At 33.6% G+C, this 24,028-nt stretch overlaps 1 protein-coding gene across 1 annotated transcript; it reads right to left on the reverse strand.

Moving 5' to 3' along the window:
* Window positions 1–5,026: 5,026 nt before the first annotated feature.
* LOC132748782 (monocarboxylate transporter 5-like) lies at window positions 5,027–23,725 on the reverse strand. The gene is made up of 6 exons (XM_060738420.1): window positions 23,372–23,725; window positions 20,041–20,184; window positions 18,607–19,227; window positions 10,024–10,530; window positions 9,565–9,690; window positions 5,027–8,852 (listed from the first exon to the last, which is right to left on the reverse strand). The coding sequence occupies exons 1-6, from the start codon at window positions 23,697–23,699 to the stop codon at window positions 8,683–8,685; spliced, it is 1,896 nt and encodes a 631-aa protein (XP_060594403.1). The 5' UTR covers window positions 23,700–23,725; the 3' UTR covers window positions 5,027–8,682.
* Window positions 23,726–24,028: the final 303 nt, after the last annotated feature.

The raw sequence follows: 24,028 nt of genomic DNA on the forward strand, positions 1-24,028 counted from the left end.
TGTAAAGGCTGTTTTCTCAAATTACAAATGAATGTAATTTTGAATGATTGTCAAATATTTTCGGCATTTTCTAGGCACAATTTTGCTTTAGTTTTATTCTTGCAAAAACTTTCGATAAGACTATTAAGAATTTAAGATATTGTGCCGAAATGCCAGGACAACAAACAAAAATACACATACGCTTTTCTTTGATATTTAAATTCTATCCGAAAATTGATCCCGAACATCGGCGATTTCACGTTCGCCAGAAACCCTAAAATTTCGCAAAAATTCTCGGATTCCAAGCCAAACATGCGAATGAATTGTTCCTTTATTATTTAATCAACATTAAATCTTTAAATATCGTTCTTTCAATTTGCCCCCTTTTGAAGATATTTGCTAAAATAATTGTCGATCGGATGAATCTCTTACACACTGTTTGAAGCTGTACACGATTTTCCTATTCATTCCGCTAAACGCTGCCTATATACATTTACGTTTTTTTTTTACAAATATAAACTTTTTGTCTTTAGAGTGGACTTATTTAACCAGAATAAAATTTGATTTGGTATAAAAGTGGAAAAGAAAAAACAAAAAAAAAAAAAAAAAACGATTTCCATGTGTTGATGCATTATAATGAAATAATTTCATAATAAAATATCAACAACAAAACAATAATTATACTATGTAGTTCAGAGTTTCTTTTTAATCTTTTTAATAACTATAAACTTTGGAAGTCTCTTGAAGATTCAAAATATCAGCAATGCTATTGTGAGCATTGAATGACTAATCTGTAAACATATTAATTGCGACGCGCTTTTGGACTCCAACTTTTTCAGGGTTGGGAGTCCATGGACTCCATGTTTTAAATTCCTAGTGAGAACCCTGCAAATGTGTTCCCTTCAAAATGATGCTTTTTGTTTGTAAAGTGATCTTCAATAAAAAAAGAAATATAAACTTGTTTACTTATTATATAAAATATTTTTAAATGTTTGTTATTTATCTTGTATACATAAAACAACATGTAATGCATTTATCAACAGGCACTGTATTTTGCAATGTCACAAGGATGGATTGTAATGAATTCATATATCCCAAATCATTGAAAACTCTATTACCAAAAATGTAATAATAATTTAAGAAAACGTCTTTCAACGTTTGTGAATAAGTCCATTTATCCTGCTACTGTCTATATCATCAGCTGGATAAAGCTTTGCCGGATAAACTTATCTATCTCCAGTCACTACGTCATATGATTACGTCACGTGTTTAGCAGCAAAACAAAACTACATATAGATGCTATTTTATCGGGGAAAAAGAAGAATGAAACCATCTTATTGTTATAAAAACATGATTAAAGCAGGATAAATCAAATACATGGTTGATGTCGGGATGGAGAAGGTTTATCCGGTTCGCTGCGAAAGTGAATCTTGGTTCGCTAAAGCTCGCCAAGATACACTTTCTCGCTCACCGGATAAACCTTCTCCATCCCGACATCAACCATGTATTTTCTATATATCACAATAATATGGTTCCAACAACAGAGAGTGATAAAACAAACCAATATATTAACACTGATAATCAGATTAATAAATTTTTAAGTGGGACGAGTTGACTATGGAGTTGATCCGTGCCGAGTTGGAATAGGGCCGAGTATGTTAGGGCTGAGCCGACACTTATTCCAATCACGGATGTAATATAAATCCGTGTTCCAATCAAATACATATAATTAGACAATATATCAGTAAACTTAAGTGTGCCATACCCCTAGATCTACAAATGTCGGCTGGCTGGTCGGCTAAAACAAAATTAAGAAACGAAAGGTTGAGCTACATACCGCCCATTTCTTAAAACAGACTGACATACAATATGGCCTACAGTACCTGTAAGCATTAATAAAAACTAACATACTTTCATCGATGCTTGAAATAACCACATTCTAATATAAAATATCAAAACAAGCTTACCTCGATCAAAGCTCTTCGATTTTCCAGGATTTTCCATCAACTCGACATCGGGAACTAACGATGTCGCAAGACTGCCACTGATTTGGACAATATTTCATCCACACGATACGTTGTCACAGATAAATAAAAGTTGGTATCGTAGAAAATATCTCTATGCTCATGAATAAAAGGAAGAACTACACTTGGATTAATTAATGAGCTTCTAAACGAGGTTAACACACAATTGTACCAGAAAGTCTTACATTTCTCACGGCCCCGTCCGACAACTACCTGCGCATGCGCAGAACGTAAAGTCTTACGTTTCTCACGGGTCTGACAAAATTCACGCCACACCGGAGTGACAACACGGGCATTATCTAGGCTTTGAACGAACGTTGTATCATAAAAGAGCTCCGTCACCATAACAAATCACAGGCCACAATAAAATCAAAGTGCTGCAGCACTGAATGCGACGGACATGCAACCGGAGAGACATTAAGGCTTTTTAAAAAAAAAAAAAACACATACACAAAAGATATAACAGAGAAAATGTGTTCAATACAAGTTCGAGATTTGTAGAGCAATATATTTTATGTGTCCCAATCTGATATAATTCAGATTTTCTACTTTCAAGCAGAACAATTCCAAATTTTTAAATACAGAATGAAATTTATGCCTAAAAACTCTGGTCAAACTTGTAAATCAGTGTTCTCGATTTATTCCAAGAGATGATATGTAAATAGAAAAAAAACTGTCAACGAAATAAATCTAAAATAAAACCATGCAAATAAACTTCAATCATAATACATAATACATGTGAGAATGTTAATTAGAATTGTTTCGTGTTATATCATAGTGGGCATATAGACAATAAAATAAATGTATAAGTCATTTGTATTTTTATTTTTATTTCTCTTGGATACGTCTCATTAAAAATATTTTTGGTTAAAATCATCAGCAATTAATGGTGTATTTTTTTTAGATTTTTTTATCATTTACGTCACTTAAGCACTACAGTGTTTAGTTGTCCCTTTCAATTTCACACTTAATTCCATTTTCAAATTGTTTGCTTCTTACAATTGTATAGAATTTCTTAAAGTATTGCATGTAAACAAAGTATGTATCCGCTGGTTTATTACATGTATAATGTGTACTCACAGAAGATGCAGAATCTATTTTTAGAATAGTGTTATCTTCTGGTCGAAGGCTATTATAATCTCATAGCAGGTTAACTCATATCGTGACCTAGAAAACTATATAAACAAAACACAAGAATCGGAAGTAGAACTGATATTATAACTTCCTTCAATAAAGATTACAATGAAAGACTACATGGTGGTAAAGTGTTGAAAAACTCCCTTTTTACATGCATTTTCAAAAATAGATATTTATAATACTAACCATTGTACTGTAGTCTAATTTATTAATAACTGCTGGATATTCAGCTAAACCCGCGGTATGAGTCATGAAAAGAGTTCTTCTTTTATTAATGCGCGAGTTATTCTAAAGTCACGGAAAACTTTTGATCTGTTAATAAAAATGTTTTGTTTTATGGGGAAATATTTATTTCCTGCTAATAACTTCTATGAATTATTGAGCTTACTCCTTAATTATAGCATAATTTGTTGTCCTACTTTTTCGACAGCGGTAAATCGTTTCAGCAGTTATTTGCATAATTGCGCGATAATACTACGGGGCTACAACGTTTTTATCAATCAAATACGTTTATATTTTAACTTGGATAACTTAATTTGAAATTGAAAAGGCTAAATATGAAAGTTTTTAAGATATCCCGACGAAGTATGGGAGATTCATAGGATCAAATTCATGTACTATTTCGTGGGCTGTTATTCGGTTGAGGACACATTGCGCGATTGTAGCCGACGAAATCCCATGTGTAAAGACATAGCTCTGAACGCGCCTGAGGGCGCGTCCGTCGCAAAAACACCTAGACGTTGTCATCATAAAAATCATATACAGTTTGAGGTACATCACAACAAACACCAACGCTTTAAACTTTATCTAATACTTATCTACCAACACTTAATTCATCGTCACAAAAACCATTACCCACACTTCGTTACAAAAACCAATCATTCACACTTAGACATTCGTAACAAAAACAATCGCCCACACTTATAACTAACATAAACAAACACTAACACTTAGGTCTTCGTCACTGTAACAATCAGCAACACTTTGGTCTTCGTCACAAAAACAAATCAGTCACACCTAAATTTTTATCACAAATGCAATCACCCACGCATAGATCTTCGCTACAAAAACAATCAGCCACACTGAAACAAAAACTATCAGTCGTGCCTAATTTTTTATCAGAAAAACATTCATCAACAATTATGTCTTCGTCACAAAAACAATTACCCACACATAGATCATCGTCTCAAAAACAATCACCCACAATTAGGTCTTCGTCACGAAAACAATCGCTAAGATTTAGATCTTTGTCATAAAACAATCACATCTATTTAGATCTTTGGCTCAAACAATCATCCACACTTCGGTCTTTTCTACAACAACAGTAACCAACACTTGGACCTTCGTTACAACAATACATAACTTTTGAATTGTTTCATTTACATTAATCACACAATAATGGACGCATGCTGTTTAAAAAAAGAAAGAAGCAGGACATGTTTGTAAAGTATTAACCAATGCATTATTTTTCACAAGACCATTATTAAATCGCCAGTTTAAATTGTCACAATATACATCATCCGACAATTCGTAAGATAAATTGAAACTTTAAAAGATTTGAAAATATAATCAAACATAAAATTGTGATGCACAAAAGTTTATTATTTCCTTCATGATCACCCGAAATACTAATTATTCGTGCAATATATAGTAATATCTCCTGGCGTCTTCTTAACAATGTATAGATATATATGTGTGTGTTTAAAACTTCTAATTTCTAATATTATATTCAATAGCATGATAAATCAATAAAATCAATTTAGGAGTATAAATAATCAATATAGAATCTATAATTATAACAATATCTATCACAATATTAAAATGAAACAACATAATAAATCAACATCTATCAAAATTTCACTTGTGTTACAATACACAAACAAATATGTTCTGTTTCGTTTCATTTTATTTTGTTCTGATAACATGAAGGCTAAACAATGGATGATCACAAAAGAAAACTAGTAATATAAAAACTAGACTTAAAATAAACATATCCAGTTTTCAACTCGCGTGAAATGATTGGAAAATTATAATATCAATGTATTACATAACTAAGGCCAACAAATGAAACTAGTCTTGTTTTATTTTGTGCTTTACGTCCCCATTATCCCCATTTCCACAATTGTGTCAATGTTTATGCCATGTTTATGCTAGATTAGTATGTTAGAATATATTATTGTCCTCTGTGGACTTACTTGTCTGTGTCTCCGTATTTATTCATCTCCTCACTTTAGTGCAGTAATGAGTTAAGTCCTTCTAAATTTAAACGGAGATAACCAGTTATTGTACTGAGGTGCCGATAATATGGATACTCAATATTGAGTAACTTGGAATTCGTTAATGGTTCCCCCTTTATATAGATATTACGTTGATCTGCAGGGTAAAATATCTTATACTAAGTGCAAACAGTTATTTAACAGGAAATATAAGTATTGGTCCCTTTACAGGCGTTATTAATCTTATAATATAGGTAAGGCACAAATAAGCATTACTATCACATCGTAAATTTTTTGTAAGTTTTTTTTATAAAATGTCCAACATTCTAACATTTCAATTTAAGTAAAATCACAGGCATACACTGGTTCCTTTTCATACCAAATTCACAATGCTCACATTGTTTTATCCAAAAATTGTTACATAGTAAACAACTGTACACTGTATAGTGTATATATTTTTCATAAACTTCATATTGTTCAAAATATACTAGTATAACGTTCATATAAAAATCAGCTTCCTAACATTACTATTTTTAATTAACCAATGACATTCTTTCTTTCATATGCGGATAAAAAGTCAACAAGCGTCATCCACTCTGATTAGTTACCTTTGAAAATATTTATCAGCCAATAAGATTCGAGATAATGAAACTGCAACTGAACATGCTCACTAATATCTCAAGCATCAGCGTTTTTTCCGCGTTTTGATTTGGTTCTCTTTATTTTTTCCTTAATATTGATGAAATGAAAAGTTCTTGTTCATGCAAAAAGAACTTAAAAACCTATGTTTCGTGTTTCAACATGATCTCACAAATGAAAACAACTGAATATAAATGAAATTTTAAAAAAAAAACTTGTCTGAACACACCTGTCTGTATTGCACTTTATGCAATATCCTGAAAAAATAAGCTGAAATGACTAATGCCGTATTTTGCGTAAAAGGTTATCTTTAAAATATGCGGAATTAAATCTGATAACACAAAAGTGTTTGAAGCAAATAAACGAATGAAGTTTTATGAATAAATGTTAAATATTCTTTTGATTTCAGATGTGATAATCATATATGAGCCGCGTCATGACAAAACCAACATAATGGGTTTGCGACCAGCATGGATCCAGACCAGCCTGCGCATCCGCGCAGTCTGATCAGGATCCATGCTGTTCGCTATCAGTTTCTTTGTTATCTTTGTTACTTGTTATAGGGTCTGTAAACCCATTATGTTGGTTTTGTCGTGACGCGGCTCATATATTGTACATTATACAAAGAATAATTCATTTATAAAATATCTGCTGAATATACAACGGCCAATTGTGAACAAGCCAAAGAACAAAATGTATCAATAACATACACAGAATAAAATCAGGCAGTAACTATTCTAAACTACAAAATCGTACATAATTACTATATTTAAATCTTAACAACAAAAATGTACACATTTACATTATATTCAAATTTTTATGGAGCATTGATAAGCAATTCGTACGTAACTCTTGTAACTCTTTTTATTTACGTTACGGTAACGTAAAAATTGACGTTACTGTAACGTAAATATCATAAACATAAATATACTAAAGTCATATGTACTATAAATGCGATTTTTTAAAGGTGAGTATGAATAAAACATTAGATGTAATTATGTTACCTCTCATTAATTTAATTTTTATTTATTCAATCTTTTTACTATCTTTTTCGTCGTGTATAGTACTTTATTTCTTTATTTCAGTCTCATCTTTACATGTGTACATATAAATACATATAAAACGTAAAACACAAACATAAAATACATGAAAAGCCATTCTAAAAGAATTACAAGAGACTTCAGTATTTATTTTTTCCTCTAAGGGAGACAACTCCACAGACCATATCACATCAGTTTACTGCTTTATGCAATGAGGAGTTGTCCCCCCTAGCTACACAAATTTCATATAACAACAAACTTTCATTTGAATCTACTTTTTGACTATATATATATATAATATATATATATATAAAGAATATTTTAAAAAAAATAAACAAATGAACAAGAAAAAAATGTGTATAGATATAAACAAATGCAATATCAATATCTTAAGTAGTCCCATCTAAAACAGCTCATTTAAAGGTAAAACATTGTTTTGTCTTTTTTTAATTATATTATTTCTATGGTGTGCCTTACATGACAAAAGAGAAAAGAAAAAAGAAAGCATGATACATGTAGTGGAAGACATCCAACATGAATTCATATAGCAGCCAAATGAGCCGTGTCACGACAAAACCAACATAATGGGTGTGCAACCAGCATGGATCCAGATCAGCCTGCGCATTCGCAGTCTGATCTGGATCCATGCTGTTCGCTTACCAACCCTATTACAAGTAGAGAAACTGATAGCGAACAGCATGGATCCTGATCAGACTGCGCTGATGCGCAGACTGGTCTGGATCCATGCTGGTCGCAAACCCATTATGTTGTTTTGTCGTGACGCAGCTCAAATACCTTAATAAAAATGATAGTAAATATTGTAAATATTGACATTAGAAATCGTCAATCAAGTTTTAACATTTATTTTACATTTATTATTATAGGCAAGCAATTTAACAACAAATTATTCATCATATACATGTACACTAGTGCTTTATTTATAAGAAGAATAACAAAAATATCCTTTCAGATTGTCTGTAAAGTCTCTTTTGAATAACGTATAATTATGCAATATGTTTATATATTTTTCTATATATTTCTACGTTACAAACACACGGTGTTAATGGTTCTAACTGTTTCACTGTGAAACACACTTAGCGGTGATGAATAATTCTTCGCACAATATCATCACACATGTATATATTGCTGGTATTAGATGTAAAACAGCTTCACTATTATATGAGCACATGTCCATACAGTATGTTCTATCATATGAAGAAATGTCTAATGTAATGTAAATGACAGCTATGTATTTTTCTACACTTCTTCCCTTATACTGTGCGTCTCTTTGCAAAAATAATGAAAATATACACTCCTGTTTCAAACTATTATTGCTCTTTTATATACCTTTTTACAAAACACTTTATGAGAATCTACGTCAGAATCTCCGTCACTATAGTAACACATGCATTCAAATACTCGAGTAACTTTTACCAAACGTAATGTGACGTTTATAACGTATTTCGTTTTTAGTGAAAAGATATATCACAAATTATATCATCTGAACATCATATATTTGCCTAATGCATAAACGAACTCATATCTACAGAAATATCCGAGCATCATTTTTATTTGTTCATGAAATGTCCGTATCATTCATCTGTGTAACGTAATGTAACGTAACGTGACGTATCGTAGGTCGTATATTTATGCTGTAAGTTCTCTTTGTTCACTAGCATCTCCATCCTCAACATCATCTTTATCTATACATCTCCGTACAAGTGGTATAAAGTACAACATGATTCCACTTACAGCTACTATTACACCAGCAACTATAAACGACACGTCGTAACTTCCGGTCCCATCATATAACCAACCTGAAATCAGCACATTTATATTTATCCTTCCCTATTCTTATATTCATATAACCAACCTGAAACCAACACATTTATATGTATTCCTTTCCTATTCTTATATTCATATAACCAACCTGAAACCAACACATTTATATGTATTCCTTTCCTATTCTTATATTCATATAACCAACCTGAAACCAACACATTTATATTTATTCCTTCCCTATTATATATTCATTTAACCAACCTGAAACCAACACATTTATATTTATTCCTTCCCTATTCTTATATTCATTTAACCAACCTGAAACCAAAACATTTATATTTATTCCTTCATTTTACTTATATTCTTATGTCTGCTTTGTTATTTTTGTAGAGACTATTTATATAAGACCTACAGCAAACAATACAAGCTTTCTTTGGCACCAACACACTAGAGGTCATACTGCGATTTTCCAGATTAAATCTCAGGCGCACCTCCCTCCGTGCAATATTTCAGATACGAGCAGGCACCTAAGTAGAACCACCGACGTTCTAGAAGCTAGCTGGATAGCTTGCTCACATTAAGAATCCAAAGTTCTGGAACGGGATTCGAACCTACAACGGTGAGAAGTTGTTTGAAGTCAATTGTTTGAAGTCAACGACCTTAAACACTCGGTCGCAAACACACTTTATATAAACTTAGTTAGAATTTTAGTAATAAACCATAATCGTCGGAGTAATAAATTCAAACCTGCTATTGGTGGTCCAACTAATGTAGCGATTCCCTGGAACATGAGAAGTAATCCGAATGAGTTGGTTAGCATTTCTAAGCCCAAAAGGTCAACCAGTACTACTGACGTCAGTGACACGTATACACCTGTAAAGGGATAAAGTTAATTTAAGTGACTGTTTCTCTTATAATTGGTCTTAATTAAACCTTAATTGAAAAGGCTATATATGTAGTTACGTGTGGAACAGCTATATGGTTATATTTAAGCAAAGATCAAATGAGCCGCGCCATGACAAAACCAACGTAATGCGTTTGCGACCAGCATGGATCCAGACCAGCCTGCGCATAAGGAACAACGTAATTCTACTATTTTTTAAATTCTATAAAAATATTTCATTACATATATCTTTATACACTTTAAGCAATATACATTTCTAAATAAAACACTACTACCATCATATAATATTAATTGACACATACCTATAAAAAGACCGAACACACAGGCATACAACACCAGTAAAGAATATGAATAACACAAGGGACATAACGCTGTAGCAACTCCGCAGATAGTCAAAGCGGTGTTATACAGCATTAACCTATTTACTCCTTGTCTGTCTGCAAGAAAGCCAAACAACACTCTCCCTACAGTATTAGATATCCCAATAGCCGACACCAGCCACTTGGCATCTTCTGGACTGATGCCCTCATCCACCGCGCGGTCTGTGAGAAATATGAACGGCATGTTGAAACCGATGCTGGTACAGAAGTTCGAGACGACGAACATTAAGAAAATCGTGTCTTTCAATAGGGAAAAGTCGCACATGTTCTTAAGTGAATAATAAATATTGGCTGGTACATCACAACAGCATAGTCGCTTTTTGAGGTCGGTTTCTTCCCCAGGGATCGATGTGAGACTGGCAATGTACAATGCAGGGTGTGATTTCTGCAAAGATATGTTCATAAGGCTTCCACTCTGATAAATGCCCCCTGCAATGAAAGAATATCATAAAAAAGTGGTAATGTAAATGTCATGTTAAACAGTAAATTATGTTCTGATCATAATAATAAACATTATCATAATTCGTGTCGTTGTTACTGGTATATAAAGCGTCCTAAAATTGGACTACTGGTGTGTAACACCCCTGAAGCTCCATGCAAGCCATAAAATAGTTGAGTACGTGTTAGCACTTTATTTGCAAGTGAGCGTTAAATTAAAACGTTGGAAAAACAAAAACTACTTTTATTTAAAGAAAATTTATGTCCAATTAAAGAAACTAGCTCAATTTCATTAATTATTACGGAAGTCATTATGGGCATATAATGAGTTAACTTTTAGAGGCGGAAGGGGGTGGTATATTTCGTTTGGCTTTATTACGATGAAACCTATCGAAATTTTCAGAAGTGTGTCCTTGAAACTAGAAAAACAACTATTTTATTCGCTGTTAAAGAATTTCAAGAAAACACACTCAATTTATGCCAGCACACTTGTTAAATAAGCATCTATGATCATGGAATGATCTGGGTTTACTGCAAGCTTTAATAGTACTTTAATAGTGTTGTTATTATACGTGTCCATGCTTATATACAATGCAGATACAAACATGAAAAAAAACCATATACAAATGGATTTGGCCACGAGATATAACATCAGCAAACGGTCCGCTCCATTAAATAGAAACAAGATAATATATGTAAAATAAATGCTCGTTATCTCGACAATGACCCAGTCAGTCTTTCATAGATATCGACATTCATCTAACGTATGCAGCGTCATATAAACAACATGCAAGCGTCATAGATGAGTCTTTAAATTATGCACGCGCCTTTCATTCATTGCCGAGTGCAACTTCACATGTGATGTGGTTATACAATCATGAAAGTTACAGTGAAGACAAGTTTATAAAATATAAGTTATGTAACATGATCTTATATATTCCTTTATCACCAGTTTTCAGCAAAGAAACAAGACTTTGTATCCACGTGCACGGTCTATAGAGAAAATACATTGGAGTATATGTATAAATGTACAATGTATTTCCATTCAGTTAATTAATATTTCAGTATATTTTGCGGGTTGTTTTTATACTCTGTATGCAATACTACAATTTCCAGTTAAACTTTATGAAATTTTGATATTTGAACAAACGAAATTTTTTTTTGTTGTTTTTTGGAGGCGGGTGTTTTTTTTTTCTTTCGTTTTTTGTTACCGGCACTTGACGCGGACTTTTGCCAAATCTTAATCAAAGTTAAAGTACCAAAGTATTTTGAATAATTGAACATTAATTGTAGGCACTTAGTAGAACCGACGGCCTCATAGCTTCCTAGCATGGAAATATTAAACATCTCGAACTACCAGCAGTGATAGACAAGTAAACTCACGTTAAAGACTTTAACCATTTTGGACATCTTAAACGTATTATACGCCCGATGGTTGGGTGAAAGAAATTCTAGCAACAATATACAGCCATGTCACAATCATAACTAGCCTTGCATGTAATAAAGGGATGGTATTGTAACTTGTACATGTAACCGTATACATATAACCGTGTACATATAACCGTGTACATATAACCGTGTACATATATCCATGTAACTCAGCTGCTTCTAGAAGATTTTCCTTTCACTGGCGTTAATTGATTTCACTGCTTTTCAGAATCATCGCAAATCACGTACATAATTATGTCATGAAAAATAAAGGTAAGGAAAAATAAAGAGGTCTTTATTTTAAAAAAATGTACGTAAACTACTGTACATAACTATACAAAACTCACAGCAATCTGCAAAATTGACCTGTATTAAAAAGTAGGCAGAATAAGTTAAAGGTTAATTGCAGCCAATAAATGTTTGGTTTTTTTGTTGTTGTTGTTGTTGTTGTTGTTGTTTTGTAAAAGTGATCATATTCAGAGGGTTTCGTTAGGCACACGAATTCAAAATTTTTATATGCAAATGTACAAAAACGGGCTAACCGGCCTCTTAAAAAACTGCAAGTTATAATTTATTCTTCAAAATATATATTGGATATAAACAAACGACCAATTAGTGGCTAAATACACTAGTTACTGAGATATTCTCTTTAAGAAAAAAGCGCAGAGACTGTAAACTTTTCCCCCACCTATTTTTGTGTTAAGATAACATATTTTTTAGTCTTTAAAATATGTCAGATTTCCTGTTTGTAGAGACATTTATCAATTTATTTTTATTAGCCCCTTCAACATGGTTATTCATTACCATTTTTCAGATTGCAATATTTGTCGCCAGATAAAATATATGCAAAAGTATCTTTAAAGGCCCATTATGCCTCAGAAATGCTTTTTATTTTTCTTTCTCAAAATATTTTTGATTTTGATGTTGTTTTACAGTATACAAAAAGTTACAATAGCCAATTACCTGAACCATATTTTTCATCTGATGCTTTTTGACACAAAATACATGTACAGTTTTAGTTTTAGCGAATTAGTATTTTGTATAGAAGTCAAAATACTTCTTTATTTACATTTCGCTACTTTTATAACAAAATATTTCTCATTTATCACTACATTCTTCAGATAACAAACATCTAACATTCTCTAAAACCTTTATTTTTACAAAATAAAAATCAGATTTGACCTTTCTAAAGAAGCAAAAAATCATTTGTTTCTGAGGCAAAATGTGCCTTTAAAAGTGATAAAAATACTTAAGATGGATTATTCACGTCATATGAAGCAAATTGGTGTTGATATCAAGCGTCAAAAGCATCTATTGATATCCCGCGTAGAAATCTTAAAAGTCAACATAGTAACTGTCGATGACCGGTCAATATCAAAGTTAATAAAGATAGTTCAAGTATAAATATATCAGTGATAAATTTTCTTTCTTTTTTGCAAAATGAAAAATGTAAAAATTATTTCAAGTTAAAAATTCCACTGTTACCAATCAAACGGTGCTATTTTACCTCACATTTAACCCGTAATAATTCATTAATGTTTTGATTTTCCATAGCTTGCATTAGAGAAGATTGCGACATTCCTATAGTGTAATAATCATTAGTCAGTATATTTGGATAGGAAAGCTTCTTGGCTATTATAAAAAAATACTCAATGCAGTCAAAAATGATATAGGACCAAGTGTTTCGTATTGAAATTTCAACATGAATTTTATTCTTATTATCCAAAACAGTTTTAACGATTCATTAAAAGCCAGTAGTCGAAATATAAGTATTTAAATAATGACGGAGATGCTTGATAAAAGATCTTTAGCTTTCTGTGATAGGACGGGTACGGGTAATGCCGTGACAGATTAAAGAGGGAAAAACATTATATGAGCCGCGTCACGACAAAACCAACATAATGAGTTTGCGACCAGCATGGATCCAGACCAGCCTGCGCATCCGCGCAGTCTGATCAGGATCCATGCTGTTCGCTTACCAACTCTATTTTAAGTAGAGAAACTGATAGCGAACAACATGGATCCTGATCAGACTGCGCGGATCTGGATCCATGCTGGTCGCAAACCCATTATGTTGGTTTTGTCGTGACACGGCTCATATATAAAGTTTAGAATTCGTGATTATTAATGCTTTTATTTTACTATAATTATTAATCCGATAGAAGATGCTCTTCATTTTATACTTATACTCTTTACCTAAATGTTGAGAATAAAATTACTTGACACTCTCATTTACAAGATATTGCACGTGACCAATAGTGCATTAACGAAATGTGAGCAACATGCAATATAGAAAGAGCCTATAAATTTGTCTTATAAAGGACACGAGGCCGGAAATAATTGTTAACACTTCAGAGCCGGACCGGAATTTTGTAAAATCTAAAATAGAAAATAGCGTGCCAATTCTGTATAAAAAAGTCACATAAAAATGTTCTTCTAAGGACAATACCTATTGATTAACAAACCAGTGATCATAGTTACATTGTGATCAATTAACATAAACAAGAATTATGATATAGTAAAACCAGAGGTAGATCATTCAAAGGCGCATTATCTCTCTTTTTTCTTCACAAAAATTTAAAAACAATGGTATGTTTTTACAGTTTCCAAAACAATATACATTTGTCATACAAATTTTGCTTTGTTAGCAATTGGTATAATTATATTGAGATATTTTTTCGTGTTGGACCTTTTTATAAATAAATTGCTACTTTTACGACACATTATTGCATATTCAGTGCCACTTTTTTCAGCACATTCTCTAAAAGCATTATCAAGCATTATTAAACACATGTTTGACATTTCTAGAGAATTAAAAAATATGGATTTCTGAGGCATAATGTGCCTTTAAATTATCTGACGATAAAAATTCAGATGTATACATGTATACGTTTTCAGCCCCTGTACCTGAAAACTGCTGTGCTATCATATATAAAAAAAAACCTATTATATTAAAATACTATGTATGCTGCTTTATGAAAAAACGTCACTATTATAAGTTACAGACAGTATGTTTAACATGATAAATATGGTTGAAATAAATGTTCAATTTCTTCAAATAACGGGAGACAATTAAAAAATAAGTAATGATATATATATTGTTTGTTCTGCAATAAAATTGTTTTGTTTTTAAATCAAAATAAATATTAATCAGAGCTGTCACGCAAAAGTGATGAATGTCCCCGATAAGGCTGAAAGATATTTATGAAAAGAAAGGACAATATAAGTAACTAATTGCTTAATAGTATTCTTGTGAAATGAAGTGCTATTCATAGTAAAACAAATACCTTGAACTTTGAAGTAGGGACATGGGTCTTGGACGCAACACGTCGCTTTGATGCGGTAGATATTATATGCCAAGTTATTCTAAAATCCCTCAAAGCATGACAAAATTACAGTAACGGGCACAATTGTGTACCTTCAACCTCTAAGTGTGACCTTTGATCTTTTAGGAAGTGGCATGAGTCTTGAAACGCGACACGTGACCTTGTACAGTAGACATTTATGTCAAGTTATTTCAAAACTCTCAATGCATGACAAAGTTACAGTCCGGACACAAATGTGTACCTTGATCTCTAAGTGCAAACCTTGACCTTTTATGTAGTGGCATGGACTTAGACGCAATACGTTTTTCTGAATGTGAAAATATTTGTGCCAAATAATTTTATAATCCTTCAATGCATAATAAAGTTACAGTCCGGGCACAAATGTGTACCTTGAATCTCTAAGTGTGACCTTGACCTTTTAGGTAGTGGCATGGGACTTAGACGCAATACGTTGTCTGAATGTGATAGATATGTGTGCCAAATAATTTTAAATCCTTCATTGCATAACAAAGATACAGTCCGGACACAAACGTGTACCTTCAAATTCTTCTTGTGAGAAGTAGGGATTGGCATTGAAATACCAGCTGTCATTTATTTACTGATATACAATGAGTAGTCTGATTGTAAGCTTGTGCTTTTTGAAACGAACTTGCCACTCGGCGAGTTCTTATTAGTTAATAGCTCTAAATAACGGGAATCTATTATCATTATTAAACCCCGTTTATGTTCTAATGATGAAAAGATTACCAAATTTAAAATATTTTTCACGCTTAACCCTGTAAAATTGGGAAAAGCTTAAAGCTTGTAAAAATTGGTAAAAAGCGTTTTAAAATTTTTCCAGTTACGTAGTTTGCTCAGGGTTACCAAAAAATTTTTATGATACTTTAAAAAACGGAAATGACGAAATTCCGTGTTTACGAAAAAAGAGAAAGTTTACGAAACATATGCATGTCGCCATTAATTTCCAATTGCTGTCTGACCATTCATTTCAAACTGCATGGTTAACCGATTATTTTAAGCTAGCATGTAGTAGTAAATATATAAATTTTTTCAACTTTTTTTGTATAAAACGATTAGTTCACCATCTGGTGCAGATGTTTCTTATTTCAATTATATTATTATATTCTCAATATGGAGATATTTTCTGAATAAACTTAAATATTCTAAGAACAGACTTGCCATGTTTCACATCTACTAATGGAATGACCTTTACTTGTGCGAAAATTGCAACACCTACAGGGTGTTACCTCATGTAAATTGTTGAATATTTAAAAAGCCAGACACTTCATGTAACATAGTAAAACTATTCGGCAAACCAATATACATTAAACATAAAAGGTAAAAAGAGAGACATGAATAAAATCTCCGGTAAAATGTTAGTAGAATGAGCACTTTGTGAAGAATTTGTTTGAATGAAATAGTACTTTTTAAACATGTTCATGAATTTTTGTCTGTTTTTGACCATTGGCAAGAATTTATCCAGTTATAATCCAACTATTGGACCATCTAGCACTCAAATAAAGAACTACTAGGCACTTTCATAGTCGTCTAGCAAACTCAAATATTGGACCAGCTATCACTCAAATACTGGACCAGCTAGCAGTCTACTAGCCGTCCAGCAAACACTTATATATTGGACCAGCTATCACTCAAATATTGGACCAGCTAGCACTTTACTAGTTTGCCAGCTTGCACTCAAATATTGGACCAGCTATCACTCAAACAATGGACCATCTAGCACTCTACTACTCGTCCAACTTGCAAATTCTAGATCAGCTATCACTCAAATAATGGCCCATCGAGCACTTTACTAATCGTCCAGCAAGCACTCAAATATTGAACCAGCTATCACACAAATATTGGCCCACTGAGCACTTTACTTGTCGTCCAGCAAGCACTTAAATATTGGACCAGCTCGCACTTTACTAGTCGGCCAGCTTGCACTCAATTTTTGGACCAGCTATCACACAAATATTGGACCAGCTATCACACACATATTGGACCAGCTAGCAACTTACTAGTCGTCCAGCAAGCACTCAAATATTGAACCAGGTATCACACAAAAATTGGACCATTGAGCAATTTACTAGTCGTCCAGCAAGCACTTAAATATTGGAACAGCTCGCTCTCTACTAGTCGCCCAGCAAACACTTAAATATTGGACCAGCTCGCACTCTACAAGTCGTCCAGCAAGCACTCAAATATTGGACAAGCTATCACTCAAATATTGGACCATTGAGCACTTTTCTAGTCGTCCAGCAAGCACTTTAGTATTGGACCAGCTCGCACTCTACTAGTCGGCCAGCTTGCACTTAAATATTTGACCAGGTATCACTCAAACATTGGACCAGCTATCACTGTAATATTGGACCATCTGCCACTCTACTAGTCGTCCAGCAAGCACTTAAATATTGGACCGATATGATGTAAAATTAATAGTTAATCACTATAAAAATATCATTATGTGTATTTTAAATTTCAACATATTCCTACTGTAAATATGTGACAGCCATCATTAATTGTGATTGTAAGTAAGGTCTCATCATTATCAACCCTAAAACCTTTTACAGCTTTCATAAGCGTAAATCTGTAACTAAATTCAATAGTAGATTTCGAGAAGAAAATATAAACTGCAATACCGTCACCGACAAACGTTTCTGATGGAAGACAAAATGTCGTAAGCTAAGAAAAGCGTTTTTTTGTTTTTGAACTGATTACAATGTATATGTATCTGGACTCACAGAATTCGTATACAGCAGGCTTTGATTACTAAGTTAACGGATTATCAAAGGCTACAGCTACATGCAAAATTGCACATTCCCGCCTCACCGTTTGAACTTGTATATTTACATATATATAAACCAATAACAATTTAAGCTGCATCATTTATGAAACATTGAAACATATTTTCAGTGTTGCTAGCAGTTTATACATGGATCATTACCTTAATAGCGTCAATTTGGTTAGACATGTTTTTTGAAATACTTTATAAATTAAGGCTCTTTGGATAGGCTTTGCCTCCCCATTGTTTAGACTGTCCATATGGCGGTTAACAGGCCAAAAAAAATAGCACCGTGATGTTTAAAGCCAGTTTATCATCATTCAATGATATTTAAAAGTAATAACTTGTTTTTATTTTTAAACTTTACATTTAGTTTTTGTAAAGTTTATTTTTGATAAAAGTTATAGATATCTATTGATCAATCCACAATTTATGAAAATCCAACAAGGCCTTGAAATATATGTTTTATAGATCTATAATATACATGTATACCAATGATTGAAATAACTAGATTTTTCTTAATCTACTTACCAAGCACCAAATTTCTATGAGAACGGAATGGCGCGTGCTGGTTACTATGGCGATGATGATGATAATGATGTTCTTCTGAAAGTAGTCGTCTAAGATGAGGCTGCGTAGAGGAATTAGTGCCTTGTGTTTGGTCCATCGTTAGGGGTGATGGCGTCATCGGTTTGTGTGTAGAACGATTTAACGCGCCATCACTTCGGAATATAGCAGTGTCTTTATGTGGGGGCTCTAAACTAAATGGAGTAATATCACGGGTTGGTGACGACGGTTGTGAAGTCACAGTGGTACCATTACTTACAAATAATTCAAGTTCAAGACTGTCTTTTACAAGCTGTGAATCTAAAGGTGGTTTCTTAGCAGTATCACTATTTTTAGAATGTTTGGGATGTTCTAACGGCCTGAACAAAGCACCGCACAAAACACAGTTTAATATAATGCCTGCCTCGATCAATATTGCACCTCGCCAACCGAACTCGTCGATCAAGTATTTTGAAAATGGATTGAAAATAAAGGCACCAAGACCACTGCCACAAACAGCAAGGCCTGTCGCAAAGGCACGCTTTTCTTCAAAGTAATATCCGACACTAACAATTGCTGGTAAATATATCAGGCCGAATCCAAGACCTGAAAATAAAATTTAATAACAATGGGTAAACTTTAAATTAAAGTCAAAAACATCAACTATTCTATTCATTTTTTGTGCATAACTAGATTTAACCTTGTATTGCTGCGTTTAAAATATACTAAGTGCAGCACATACACGAGTACGAATAACTACAAATTTATTCTTCATATTAACAAATAAATAGGTTATTTAATAGCTAAAGTTAGTCATACACAGCTTTAAATTTTACAATAAACAATGCATGACAATGCTTCAACTTTCATATCAAAGTTTAATTCATGACTATACAATGATGCGCGTTCACTTGACAATTACGTCAACCGGAAGTAGCTTTCCGTGTCCTACTAAATTAAGAGTATAAACGATGATGAACGCTATCTGTTACTCCATGACGTAAAAAATTATTTTATAACAGAGAAACACATTATTTTTTTAGACAACTATGTGAACGTTTTTATAAACATACATGTGTAATTTTCAGGAATTTCCTAGAAAATAAACTATCATGTATTTTGAATCAAAAAAGCGCTTTAAATAGGACTTTAATGGTATATACACAAAAAAGAACACGTTGAGACTCGATGGTCAAACAAGTACTAATATTCACTGTATAAAGCCTATTTTTGATATACAAAATAACCACCTTGTGTTTTCTGCTAAACCTCTTGATACAAATTTAGAAAAACATGTGTTTTAAATGTATGACAAATTAAACATATATATGTCAATCTACATAAATGTTTTTAATTACACAGAATAACACATTTCGAAGAACACTATAGTATGATTAATTAATATATGAATAAACTAACCTGCCATAATACCGAAACTGAAATACAAGAAGTAAAGGTTCGGGGCAAATAGGCTGAGCACAAACCCCGCAGCTGCAATAATAGCGCCGGCTATCGTGGTAACCCGGCAACCATACTTGTTAGTCAGAATACTCGCCAATGGACCTGTTAATAGAAAAGCGACCGGTATTACTGTATCTTTTATCTAAGTTACTAAACCCCCGTTCACACAGAGCTGCGACTTTAGGACGATCATGCCGATCAAACCACGATCTGAAAAAGTATTGGATCGGGGCCGATCGGCGTCGAAATCGAACAATTTGGCAAATTTTGGTCTTCATTACGACTGTACTACGATGTTCCAATGTCAAACGCGCTGCTGACACGCTTCTACTACGATGTTACGCTGAACGATGCCGACCAGCGGCCGTGTTTACTGCGTTTATACTACGCGGCCGCTACGACATTCAAGCTCACACTACGACGTTACGCAGACCTAGAAGACTGTACGACGATATCGCTACGACGGTGCCGATCATATCACGCTTGTAGTACGCTAGTAGTAAGGGGAGCGGTGGCCTAGTGGTCAAGGTGTCTGCCTCTCAACCCAGAGATCATGGGTTCGAGCCCTACTCGGGTCACGACCATGTTTCTCCATATGACACCAGTACTGGTTGGTTCCAGGAAGCGGACTCGAAAGTGATTAATATAAGTTGCAAGAACTTGTTTCGCAATCGAGCTTAAATAAATATGTTTAAACCAATGTAGTACGCTTCTGGTACGATTTTGGCGATAATATATATCTTGGGTTTCAAAAATCATTTTTCATTTACTTCCAAACTTCAAACATGAAGGGACGTATTAATGCTGATCTGATTCATCTGGCTTTACTTCATCAAGAACAATTATTGGTTGAAATTGAACAGATTGTTTACAGGCGGAGGCGCAGAAGGAGGCCAAGAAGATACTGTGTACGGCCACGGCTATCTGCAGGTAGGAGGCTCCAGTTTAGAAAATATGATACACTGATGAGAGAACTCCGAATGGAAGACACCACTTCCTCAGATTATGATTGGTCAAATAGCAGCGCTATAAAAACAAACTGCTACCTGACAGGTCGTGGTATGATCGTCGTAAGGTCTTCGTAGGATCGTCATGAACGTAGAGAGATCGTAGTGGGAACGTTGAAAGAACATAGTGGGAACGTTGTAGAAGCGTACTCGGTATGTTCCCGACTGTACTACGCTTTTACTGCGCTTTTACTACGATCATGAAGAACTATCCACGATGCTTCCGCGCTGCTTGTACGATTACGGCGCTTCTACCACGCTCTTTTCACGACTTTACGCCGATTCTTGTTGGACACGATTCCGCTACGTTTGTTTTGAGCACGTTCAAAATAAACGTGGCGAGAGCGTAGAGCTTTCCGATCATGAAGACGCTACCGCGATCATACTGCGCTTATGTAGACTCCACTACGTTTCTCCTACGATTTGCAACGATAGGCCACGTTTTCGGCCACGCTTTGGTCGTAGTAGAAGCGGCGTCTATGTGTGAACGGGGGGTTACAGATAATTACATGTAATTCTGTTGGTCTCAATGTTATGTTTTGTTTCTAATCAAATACTTATCATGATCGTGCCTAGTTCGTTTGTTTGTTTGATTTAATAGAAGATCATTCTGTTCCAGGAAATGTACGTTGGAAAGGAAAATACTTTCCAGCGGAAGTTGTCTTCGCTTTCAGAGGGCAGTTAATGACAAGAGGCCAGATTTTTCGGAAATTTTGTCTTTTTCTCTAAAAGGCAGTCGAACCTGAAGGTTATGTTTCTTAAATCTTTTCGTTTAGGTGTGAAACTAAAAATATCGACTCATTTTCGTGAGGGCTTTTAAAGGGGCATTGTAAGTCGTTAAACAACATTGAGTTTTAAAAGGCTCAAATAAGTAAAAAAGCGTCTGTCAACACGTTTATTCGAATCTATTAACGGCAGCACGCGGCATATTTCCACAAAACAAAGATAAAGATTTCAAAAAACTATGAAAAAAAAGCAAGTATGGGTAACTGCGTTATTTTATTTTTCAATGACCTTGTAAAAAGCAATGAGATAAACAAAATATTGAAGAAAAAAATGTGACTTAATAAAACGAAACATGGAGATGTAAATTAGTCTGCCCATTTACAAACGTTATCTGGAAGGATAAGCTCAAAACACGTCCAATCTTCACAATCGAGTGTCATTTTTATCAAGTGACATTACGTTGATTTATATCTATGATAAACATAGTGATAAATATCAGAGTCACTCTACATTCGACCATGTCCTTGACTCATTTTTAATTTCATTTATAGATTTTAAAGTTTTATAATGGTGCAATGATTGCTTTTAAAACTGGCTACGAAATCTTGAGCATTGTTTTAAAGGAACTCTAAAGAGGTCTTTTATAATTCTGTCATAAATCAAATCGCTGAAAAAGGAATAGTTGATATGTAAATATACTCGGTACTAAATAATTTATTGATACTCCACTTTTATAAAGTTTTCTGACCGATTTCAGTGAAAGTGGTGCAACGCTTTTCATTTTGTGCACAATAAAACTGATTATTCCTGTAAAGTTGAGTGAGCTAATGATCTGAAATTTTGAAAGCAAGTTATTAGTCAAGACCTACATTCAGATATACAAAAAATATTGGAAAATTATTTCCAGTCCCTTCGTGTCAAAAAACGTCTGTGGAGTCCCTTTAATACCCTCATCCGAATCTGGTAGCGTCCAAGATAAGAAATTTGGTGATATTAACCCAGACAAAACTGAGCTGTAATGTGTATCTGTAATATTTGGGTTATGATATTTAGGTATTATCTTGCAATCTTTGTTCAAATCTATATCTTTGATATTTGGGTTATGGTATTATTATATAATTTAAGTATCATATCAAATAATTATTGCACCAGAGTCAGAGCGCTATAAATGAAACATACTCCTTATTGCAAGCAATATGTATATTATGTGTCGTTAACTTTTGTAAAGAGTTGATATTAAACCTTTTTTCTATTTAACGTATGAACATTGTTGACGGATACGTATATCTAAACATTGTCAGATGACTGAATAAAAGACTCGATCATGTGAATGCTTAAAAGAAACGGATATCCGCCGTTTTGTTTTTGTGTCAATAGACTACAAGGTCATTTTTGAAGTGAATTGAACCTCTGTATTTTCCATTAAATAATTTATATAATACACGGAAGATGACGAAAAATACCAAAAATATACGAGCGTGAAAATTACTTTAATCATAAGCGGATAGTTAATTAAGGTAAAATATGGATTCTGTTATCCAATAGGTATAACTTACCGACACTTAACGTGACGCCGGGTACCAATGAACCGACCCAGGCTGTTTCTCCCTTTCCTCCTTTGTAATATTCTAGAAATTCCATGTAAAATATTCCAAATGAATAAACAATGCCGTCAGCTATTATATGTATCAAGAACGATGACAGAACAACCATCCAACCCCACCCACCGTCCGGGGGTGGAACAGGTGTATTTTCTTTCGACATCGACTTCCGTCTATTTTCATTCTTTGGCGATTTTTGAATACCGTCGCCATTTCGCGTCTCTTTCCCGTTGGCGTCTTTTTCCCTTCCGCCTCCCATGATTTGATCAGCAGTTTCCGTCATGTAATATTAAACCTGGAAAGAAATCAATGTTGAACCTGTTGGAACGCTTTAAACCCTTGTAAAGCTGACCATTTAACCTCGTATAACATGTTAGGTAAATGATTCTGTGGTGGTTAATGGTAATGACATTGAATCGCTCACCGCTATACATTTATGTTCGAATCATACCAAAGAGAATAAATTCTAGTAGCAAGATGCAAATTCAAGTTAACCCAATGGATTGGTCAATTGTAACAACTAGTTTTGATTTTAAAAATTAAACACTTGCTAGTAATCTTTTTCACAATGTCCATTCTGCACATCAAATATCTAAACTGTATGCCTTGAAC

This window comes from Ruditapes philippinarum, unplaced genomic scaffold, assembly GCF_026571515.1.
Source record: "Ruditapes philippinarum isolate M1 unplaced genomic scaffold, ASM2657151v2 ctg7914_1_1_1_1, whole genome shotgun sequence".
In the NCBI taxonomy this organism is placed as follows: Eukaryota; Metazoa; Mollusca; class Bivalvia; order Venerida; family Veneridae; genus Ruditapes; species Ruditapes philippinarum.

Coding starts and splice junctions, on each gene's coding strand:
- LOC132748782 (XM_060738420.1), bottom strand. CDS start 23,699: ATGACGGAAACTGCTGATCAAATCATGGGAGGCGGAAGGGAAAAAGAC. Junction 19,228..20,040: donor CAGTTTCGGTATTATGGCAG/GTTAGTTTATTC, acceptor TTTTATTTTCAG/GTCTTGGATTCGGCCTGATA. Junction 9,691..10,023: donor TGTGTTCGGTCTTTTTATAG/GTATGTGTCAAT, acceptor ATCCCTTTACAG/GTGTATACGTGTCACTGACG.